Raw genomic sequence first — 10,356 nt, 5'->3', positions numbered from 1 at the left:
AATAGCCATTATACCTCAGAATCGGCAGAAAGATCATAAATATAATATGTAGCAATATTTTCAATTATTGTATTGGCTAGTATTTTTATCTCTATGCAGCTAATAAGGTCAAGAATCATCGTTATTTAGTTCTATGGTATGGTAACAGTCGAACTATTCGCCGTCAGATAGAAATTGAAAACTCACATTGTAAATAAAATATCATGGGTTTCAAATTAATAGATGTTTACTATCGGAACTGGTGATTGACCCATTGACTTTATAGAACTAATTTGCGAACACTGACTCCATTATAAAATACAATATCCGTGGGTGTCAAAAACTATGGTGTCTACTCTACAAAACAAAATCAAATTGTAATTGCCTACCCATTGTCTCAGACCGCGTATCGATTCCGCAGGCTCTCGTCTATTCGGCTCATCGCTCGCTGCGTCTTACAGGCTGTTGAAGCATTAAACAATGTAACTTTGAGTGTTTAGTTTATAATTCAGCAGTGGATGTGTATTTATGTAAGTAGGTATTAAGCGTTGTTTGTGTAAGAGGCTGGTGGTGCGGGCGCGGCGCGGGGACGGGTCCCGAGCCGATTGTGCCGAGGCGACCGCCTGTGAATCGATGTCGATTCGAGCACATGCCTCCTCCGGGACACATTAGCGTGCTGCACAAACACCGAGCGTCAGGCGAATCAAGAAACTAAATATTTCACTTTTCTATGTATGTCAAAAATATCCTTTTAAAATTTCATTTCTGTCAAATAGCGGTATTTAGAGACTACTATGTATTAATTGTAAATGAAATTATATATACATTTTCATATATTCTTTTTTTACAATGACAAACGTTAATCAGACATCTATTTCCTTTTCAGTGGCCATAGAGTGGCCATGAACACAACAAAGACAAAGGAAGCAATGTGACATCATTGACAATAGGGTGCGAGCGTGCAAGAGATAACGAGAGGTTTTTAATACATTACAACTCTCCGTAACATTCATACATAGAAAATCTAAGCCTTTCTTATACCCAATATATGATATAATGACGGTTTACAAGAAACAATTCATCTCAACTGTATTTCATTTCACATAAATGGAATAAAGTAACCCATGCATATAAGACACTATAATATGATGTACATGTAACTATATTTTCCCCGTTAATGCACAACTCAGTTTATATATAGTAAATAAAATCGTCCATAAGTTTATAACTCCGGCCGAAGCATATGTGTCGGAGGGCGCTGCCTCCACGGCACTCCGTACGAGAGGAATGATTGATAGCTCCACATATAATAGCTCGGCACAACTCATAGCAATTGATTTCGCTTGAACTCGTATCGAGAGCCCCGAGTAATCGCCGAGATGCACGTCGCGCCGCGCCGCACCGCGCCGCCAGAATCCACTCGGCTCACCGATAATACACTCGGAACGTGTGTGGGCTTTTGTACTCTGATCGAAGATTGAAGGGAAATCGGAAAAACCACGAAACTAATGCATAAACTATTATTATTTATTTGGATATTGACAGCGTATAGGGCGGTAAATCGGACTCGAAGGTCCGCGGATAATAATACCTGTTGTGGCTTGGTGCTGGTTCAGACTTATTTTGGACTTTGGCTCGTGGAATAAATGAATAAACTTCGGATGTTTGAACTTGAATTTACTAATTTTTAAATTAACCTAGTCGTTACAATAGAAAGCAAATCAAGTGTGTTACAACGTTCGTGGAGTAAAGGGAGGGGAACAATCGACCAATCGCGATAAAAACATGTACTGTACGTCAATACTTATTCCTGTGACAAATAATAGATGTCGCCTATAGTTCTCGAGGAATACGATCTTGAACATGCCCCCGGCTTTGGAAGCAGTGGCTTTCAAAATGGTTGAAGTCCCGTTTCTACTTGTCTTGGAACAAAGGGCAAATCTTCGTAAAACTGCGTCTAACGATGCCTGATGCAGTCCGTATGTCAGCGACACGTGCAACGCCGTCTTGGCCTGGGATGGTGCGAATGACACGTCCTAAGTGCCATTTTAATGGTGGAAGATTGTCGTCCTTTATGGCTACCAAAGTATTTGGCTGCAGTTCATCCTTCTTGACTGTCCATTTTGTCCGCACCTGTAGCTCGGAAATGTATTCCTTCGCCCAGCGCTCCCAGAAATGTTGGCGAAGTTGTTCTGTCCTCTGATAACGCTGAAGACGGCTGGCTGGTATATCGCGTAGGTCATGGCAGGCCGGAGCAGTTAGTGGACGACCAATCAGGAAATGACCTGGAGTGAGTGGTGCAAAGTCCTGTGGATCAGAGGAAAGAGGGGACAAAGGTCGGGAGTTGAGGACAGCTTCTATTTGCGTTAGTACTGTGCTAAACTCCTCGAAAGTGAGATGTGCATTTCCTATTACTCTACGAATATGATGTTTACACGAACGTACCCCAGCCTCCCAGATACCACCAAAATGTGCGGCATATGCCGGTATAAAATTGAATTTAATACTTTGACTTGTAGCGTATTCTAAAATATCCGAACTGCAATTATGTAAAAATTTTGAAAAATCATTCATGAGGCCAACAAAGTTACGACCATTGTCAGAAAAGATTTCTGAGGGTTTACCGCGACGCGAAATAAATCTTTTTAACGTTAACAAATATGCTTCACTTGAGAGATCACTTACTAACTCCAAGTGAATAGCGCGTGTTACGAAGCATACAAATAAACAAACATAGGCCTTAACGGTCTTAGCACCCCTGCCTCTACGGTTCAATATGAGTACTGGACCACAATAATCGACCCCGCATCGTACGAATGGCAAACTAGGAGTAATCCGCTCTTTAGGTAAATTACCCATTATAGGGGTAAGCGTCTTACCTTTTATGCGTGTGCAAATGACACAATTATGCACTACTTGCCGCGCTAAATTCCTACCTCCAACAGGCCACCAGGTTTCACGTAGGTGACATAGCAAAGCCTGTGGGCCGGCATGGAGAAGCTGAACATGTTCATGGCGAAATAATAAACGAGCAAAGGTGTGTTTGCCAGAAATCAAAATAGGGTGTTTTTTATCGTATGTAAATTCGTCTGAATACGCCAAACGACCCCCAACGCGTATTATTTTCTTGTCGTCTAAAAATAAATTTAATTTTGGCAAACAACCCTTGCCTCTGACAGAGCCGTTTTTGGATAAAATAGCATATTCTATGGGGTAAAATTCCATTTGAAATAGTCGAACTAACGTTTTTTCAGCAAGATTCAACTCTTCCACATTAAAACTACCTTTGCGCTTATTATGTTTGAAACGACTATTGTGGATGAACCTTAACACATGGGCCATAGTACGTCTCATACGTTTAAATTGCGAAAATCGGTGAAATGGAAATAATGACGATTCAGAAGAATCGTTGGCTACGATAGTGGTTATGATTGATTTAATTTCTGGTAATTCACTATGCTTAAACGAATTAGCATCTTTATGATTTTGTATTGAGAAATTAGGATCTCGAAGGAATTCTGGGCCCTCAAACCACAAGGTGGAGGAGGAGAGCTCCTGTACACTCACACCGCGAGATGCAAGATCTGCTGGATTATTCTCGCTGTTCACGTGACGCCAAGGAAGAGATTGCGTTATCTCTAATATCTCTGTGGTCCTATTTTGTACGAAAACCTTAAGTCGATAAGGTGCCATGTGAAGCCAACCTAACACTATACTAGAGTCTGTCCAGAACACAATGTTGTTAAATTCACAATGCAACGAGTTTCGAACCTTATCATAAAGCTGAGCACCTAATAATGCACCACACAACTCAAGACGCGGTATACTTACAGGTTTCAATGGTGCGACCTTTGTTTTTGAAATTAATAATCTAACCAACACTGTTGAGTCAGCATTGACTGTGCGAACATAAATACACGCGCCGTACGCCAATTGAGAGGCATCGCTAAAAACATGCAGTTCTATATACATAGGTTGTGTACCTATAACGTGCCGAGGAACACGGATTGTGTTAAGCGCTTGTAAAGAAATAATAAACCGGTTCCACTTGCGCGCAATGTTTTCGGGAACTGTCTCGTCCCAGCCTATTTTAAGTAGCCATAACTGCTGCAATAATATTTTAGAAACAATTATAACAGGGCTTATTAGACCGAGAGGGTCAAAAATTTGTGAAACACTAGATAAAATAGACCGTTTAGTGATTGAATTCGAGATGACGTTAATTTGCGTATTAAAATAAAAATCATCGGCTAAGTTACGCCAACCTAGGCCTAATGTTTTAGAGTTTAAATTATTTTCGATTGGAGATAACTGTTTAAATTGATTACACAATTGGCTGTTATCGTCATTGTGCGTAAAATTAAATATCCACTTTCGAAGTGGGAAACAGCCAGACTGCAATGTCCTTTGCGTTTTATCACATAACTCTAATAACTTTAACTTGTCATCTAAAGTGGTTATGTAATCATCGACATAGAAATCTTCCAATATTACTCGCTTCACGTCAGGATCGGGAGATTCAAAAGCTAATTGTTTTAAACACCGAACACTTAAAAAAGGCGCGGAGGCGGTTCCATATGTTACCGTATTCAACTTAAATATTCCTAATGATTTCGATGGGTCATCACGCCACAGGATCATTTGCAAGCTACGTTGGTTCTCATCGACTAAGCATTGTCTATACATTTTTCTATGTCGGCACACGCTGCAAATTTGTGTTGTCTAAAACGAAGAAGTATGGCGACAAGATCGCCTTGTATGGGAGGACCAACAAACTGCAAGTCATTTAGTGATTTACCAGAGCTGGATGGCGCGCTTGCATCAAACACCACACGCAACTTGGTTGTGGTGCTGAGTTCGCGGAACACACCGTGATGAGGCATAAAATAACATGGGGACTCATATGAATCTACCCGTGTCATGTGACCTAAACTCTCATATTCCTGCATAAAGGACGAATATAATTGTTTATATTCGGGTGAGCGTTGTAATCGTTTTTCTAATGCGTAAAATCGCCTTTCCGCCTGAGAATAAGATTCTCCCAGGGCATCAGGCGACTGTTTAAGTGGAATACGTACACAGAACCTTCCTTCACTATTTCGTGTAGTTGTATTTATAAAGTGTTCTTCGCATTTACGTTCTTCGTGGGTCTGTGTAAAATTGACTTTGGGAATCTGCTCGATCTCCCAGAACAACCGAAGTTGAGTGTCTAAAGCATTGACTAAATTACATTGAATGCGTGTATTTTTGGCGTATAATTGGAGATAGGACCGCTAATTAACCACCCTAAACTTGTGTTAAATAAATATGGACCGTTAGGCAATCGGATTTTCCCTTCTCCAAGTAAATCCCAAAACCTATCTGCGCCTATTAAAATATCTATAGGTTTAGAATCTAAAAACTCTGGATCAGCTAACCGTATGTTGTCTGGAATACAGAACTGCGCGCTAAGTTGACATACGGCGGGAATCGAACCCGTGATCTTAGGTAAAACATAACAATGAATATGCGTTGTGAACGATTGATCAACGCAAGATCTAATGACGATGTTACAAGATTGAGAGCAATGTATCACCGAATCACCAACCCCTCTTATCTCGTTTATAGACTGTATAGGTTGGGTATTTAACGCTTGACATAAAGATTTAGAAATAAAACAACGCTGGCTTCCGCTATCTAACAGTGCCCGAGCCTTATGATAAATTCCGTCACTATATGCAGCTACTTCGATAACAGCTGTTGACAATAGAACAGACTGCATACCTACAGAGGTGTTACATTGCGTTTGTAAGTGTGAGTTAATTACCTGGACAGGGCTCGGGTCAGCGCAGGCCGCGGGGGTCGCGGGCGCAAGAGCGGAGGGCGCGCGCGCCTCGGCCACCGTAGCCGTCGGGAGCTCAGTCGCAGTGAGTGCCGACGCATGAAATGACAATAAGCCACTCTCGTTATCATTGTGTATCAACGAGTTATGTTTTTTATTGCATCTTTTACACGTTCCAAATCTGCAGTTATTTGGTGTGTGTCCCGAACGCAAACAATTCTCACACAGGTTGTGTTCACGAATAAGTTTTAGTTTCGATTCTAAATCACTTTCTATAAAATTTTGACACGTATAAATTGGATGATTCGCATTGCATTGATAACATTTTGACTTAGCGCGAGACTGACGATTAGACGTTTTATACGGACCACTGGAAACATTGCAGTGAGATATGTTGTGATGTTTGGAGTGTTGTTGTTTTTTATTTTCATAATTTTGTGTGATTTCTTTACTACGCGAGAATTGCAATGTTTCCAATATATCCGCACGGTCTTTAAGGAATGAAATTAATTCGTCTAAGCGTATCCTGTGTGTAGAAACGTTATCGTTCGAACGCAAAGTAGATTTATGAGTTTCCCATTGACGTTCGGTCTCCTTATCTAACTTCGACACAATAAGAAATATAATTAGTGTATCCCAAGCGTGTGTACTTTCGCCAAGGATTTTTAAAGCGCGTAGATTCTTTAATATAGTATCAATTAATTTTCTTATTGAAGAGGGAGATTCTTTGGATAGTGCTTGTAAAGAAAATAAAGCCTTTACATGGTTGTGCACTAACAACCTACAGTTGTTGTACCTATTTGTCAACAACTCCCATGCAACTTGATAATTATTAGATGAAAATTCAATCGAATGGATAACTAGTTCAGCTTCACCTTTTAATGAAGATTTAAGATAGTGAAATTTTTGTATATTGGCAAGATTTGTACAGTTATGAACTAGTGACGTAAATGTATCTCTAAACTCCAACCAGTGCTCAAATGAACCGTCGAATGTAGGCATAGAAATCGTAGGTAACTTTACCGCTGCCTTTTGAACTATACTATGACAAGAATTAGAACAATCTCCGACCTCATTATTATTGAGCATAGACTCTGCATTAGCTACAGCACTATAATAATTATCCTCGAAACATTCACGATAATTTAATTGATCTTCTAATTCACTCTCAGAAACCTTTTCTTCGATCATACTTTGTACATCATTAAATTCCGAAAATAAACTAGCGGCGCCTTTTATTCTTAATTTTAAATCGGAACATTTTTTCGGAGTTAAAGTTTTATCGTCACTATTTTCTAGACATGTTAGGTAATTTGTAAATTTAGTTAATCGACCTTTAATTATGCCTCTCTTTTTAACAAGTTCACGAACTAGCTCCACACTTTCCGCGCTTAGCAGAGTAGGAGATCTATCACGACGTTTGGTTTCAAAAGATTTCTTGTTGGAATCATCCTTAATTCCTACGCTTAATAAATTAGAAGACTTAGCACCTGATATAGGATCAGGATCAGTAGGCGTTTTGGTGGTAAATGAAACGATAGGGTACTCACAGTAACTGGTCGCCGAACTACACTGATAGTGGCAATGTCACCTTTGTGATGATGAGTAGATGTCCAAATCACCCAACAATTGTGTGCGGCACTTTTACTGTAATTAATTTAGCACAGTTTTACACAAACAGAATAGGAGGTAACGGTAGAAAGGAATGATTGGCCCCACCAAATTGTGTGCGATGCTCGATGAAACGCCAATCAGCCGCAGATTCCACTGCAAACTTGTCCTTCCGTTGTCCTCTAGGCAGTCCTTGGTCCAAAATTCATCCAAATTGCGTATCTTCAGCACAAGTTGCCACGTGCGTGAACTCGAAAAGTCGCTGATTCTTGATGTATTTGGCGCAGAAGGACCATATGTTGTGGCTTGGTGCTGGTTCAGACTTATTTTGGACTTTGGCTCGTGGAATAAATGAATAAACTTCGGATGTTTGAACTTGAATTTACTAATTTTTAAATTAACCTAGTCGTTACAATAGAAAGCAAATCAAGTGTGTTACAACGTTCGTGGAGTAAAAGGGAGGGGAACAATCGACCAATCGCGATAAAAACATGTACTGTACGTCAATACTTATTCCTGTGACAAATAATAGATGTCGCCTATAGTTCTCGAGGAATACGATCTTGAACAATACCTTTGCATTATAGTCGTAATTGATATGCAAAATGTAACATAAGGTTCCTATTTTCATACAGAGCTATCAAATTATGTATACATTTTTCGATTTCCAATACTCGAACTCGCAAAAAGTTAAAAGTAATAAATTATGTGCATTTAAACGGTAGGTATTCCAGTATACAGACAGTGGAAGTATACAATTTTATAACGTTTTACAAAAACCGATCATCGGCAGGTCTCCTTAAGATCAATAATTATTATACATCGTCCCGCGTCCTCTCCCACCTTGTGCCGAGTTAACAAGTAACTAATATGTCTGAGCGCGGTCCGCGGCTACTGGCGAGGCGCGCTTATCTCGCTGTCACGTGCCCGAGGAGCCGAACTTCACACTTAGTTGTGCGCAGAGACCGTCGCAACGTCTCCCACAATATTACCTACCTCTTGTAATAAATGGAACAACTAGAAATTATAATAGTAATACAAGCTTTATATTATGTACTGTCCCATTATAGTCAGACATAGAAATTCTCTACTAATAGATTATTGTGTCATGTATTTGGATAAAATACCTTTGGAATATTTATATATAGACGCTACTATGGACTATACTTTTGGTATGTATTACTACATGTACAAAATAAACAAGTGATATCTCTGCACACGTGTTATCTCATTTGGTTCGTTTTGTTATCCGCTTAATAAAACTACTGTATAGATATATCAAGACCGTTTCATTCAGTTGTGGCACAGACGCCTGTGCGTGTACACGACTTGTTGAAAAGTTTATTTTAAATATTAACATGAGTACCAAAGTGGCGGTGGTGACCGGCGCCAATAAAGGCATAGGGTTCGGTATCGTCAAACTCCTACTCCTAAGATATGATGGAGTAGTCTACTTGACTTCGCGAGACGAAACAAGAGGAAAAGAAGCCGTAACCAAGCTGGAGGCGCTTGGCTTGTTTCCCCTGTACCATCAGCTCGACATCGCAGATCGAGACAGCATCCTCAGATTCCGAGACCACATCGAAAAGACCCACGGAGGTATCGACATTCTGATCAACAACGCAGGAGTTTCGGCGGGCTTAGAGGTCGATAGCACCTACGAAGAGGCAAAATACGTCATCGACATAAACTACTTCAGCATTCTGACCATTAAAGAACTTTTGTTCCCGCTCCTCAGAGACGACGCGCGTGTGTTAAACATTTCTAGTGACTGTGGACACCTCTCCAATGTGAAAAATAAGTACTGGGTACAAAGATTGTCTCAAAAAGACCTGAAAGTCGAGGATGTTAACGAATTCGTGAATTGGTACTTGGATTCCAAAAAGAACGGCACCTTCAACCGCGAAGATATAGCTGACGGTGGAACAGTTGCCAGTTACAGAGTCGCGAAGGTAGCGTTGAGTGCTGTTACCATTATCCACCAGAAGGAACTGAAGGGGACTAACATATCAGTGAACTCTATGCACCCAGGACTAGTGAGGACTGGAATGACGGGAGAGGTCGGGTTCTACAGCATCGACGACGCGGCGAAGGTACCGGTTGACCTGGTGTTGGACGCGCCGGAGACCCTGAGAGGCGCATACGTGTGGTACGACGGCAAGGTCCTCGACTGGTACGACTACAACGCCGACTACTACTTCAAGACCGTCACCTTGTTTGAGTAACGATTGTTTTGTGAGTAGAACGCAGTTGTTAATAAAATTGCGTAATTTTTATTACCAACTTATTTTAAGATTCTTTGTAAGTGTATTATTGTTCTGTGGTCGCATGTAAAACAATATAGAAAATAAAAAATTCAAGTCATTTGGTGGAATGAAATCTATTTAAAAATTCACTTCCTCAAGATATATTGTGTATCGATTTAATTTTGTATTCTGTAATTAATAAATCGACATATACCGATATAATCTTTCGCTTTTACTTTACTTGTACCAGTTTTACATAGGAAAGTTAAAGGTATACCAACACAAATAAAATATTCATAGTTGGATTTACTTAAGGACAGAATAACCTTGTATTATAGTTTTAGAATCGATTTAGTAGTTTCCGATATAAACAAACTTGCTTCACCTCTACATAACATTAGTGTTGTTGTTTAATTTGGTCCGTATTATGCATAGTTAGCTAATCATATTGCTTTAAATTAACATGTCAGTAACCTTATTATAATTATGAATGATATTGATTACACAACATGCACATGTATACATAATATATAAATATTTATTTCTTAAGGCACACCATCATTGTATATCCTTAAGTCTACAAGGCATTGTAAGTAAACAATTCGCCGACATGCATGACACTTACAGGCAAATAATATAATAATACTTTAGGTAACCAAAATGACTGCCATAGAAAACACTATATTAACACTGGGATCA

General features: G+C 39.7%; 2 protein-coding genes across 2 annotated transcripts; one reads left to right on the top strand and one right to left on the bottom strand.

The window, feature by feature from the left end:
• Positions 1-1,733: 1,733 nt before the first annotated feature.
• LOC119190278 lies at positions 1,734-7,968 on the bottom strand. Its single transcript, XM_037441771.1, has 2 exons — positions 5,786-7,968; positions 1,734-2,286 (listed from the first exon to the last, which is right to left on the bottom strand). The coding sequence occupies exons 1-2, from the start codon at positions 6,989-6,991 to the stop codon at positions 1,894-1,896; spliced, it is 1,599 nt and encodes a 532-aa protein (XP_037297668.1). The 5' UTR covers positions 6,992-7,968; the 3' UTR covers positions 1,734-1,893.
• Positions 7,969-8,496: 528 nt separating this feature from the next.
• On the top strand, positions 8,497-9,879 carry LOC115446743 (carbonyl reductase [NADPH] 1-like). The gene has a single exon (XM_030173518.2). The coding sequence runs from the start codon at positions 8,770-8,772 to the stop codon at positions 9,634-9,636; it is 867 nt and encodes a 288-aa protein (XP_030029378.1). The 5' UTR covers positions 8,497-8,769; the 3' UTR covers positions 9,637-9,879.
• The last annotated feature ends 477 nt before the right edge of the window (positions 9,880-10,356 follow it).

This window comes from Manduca sexta, chromosome 23 (assembly GCF_014839805.1).
Source record: "Manduca sexta isolate Smith_Timp_Sample1 chromosome 23, JHU_Msex_v1.0, whole genome shotgun sequence".
NCBI classification, from domain to species: Eukaryota; Metazoa; Arthropoda; class Insecta; order Lepidoptera; family Sphingidae; genus Manduca; species Manduca sexta.
The sequence above is the reverse complement of the archived record's forward strand: the minus strand, read 5'-3'. Positions and strand labels throughout refer to the sequence as shown.

Excerpts from the sequence above, each read along its gene's own strand:
- LOC119190278 (XM_037441771.1), bottom strand. The coding sequence starts at position 6,991 with ATGATCGAAGAAAAGGTTTCTGAGAGTGAATTAGAAGATCAATTAAAT. Across the intron at positions 2,287-5,785 it reads CTGACCCGAGCCCTGTCCAG|GACTTTGCACCACTCACTCC; the intron begins GTAATTAACTCA and ends TCTGATCCACAG.
- LOC115446743 (XM_030173518.2), top strand. The coding sequence starts at position 8,770 with ATGAGTACCAAAGTGGCGGTGGTGACCGGCGCCAATAAAGGCATAGGG.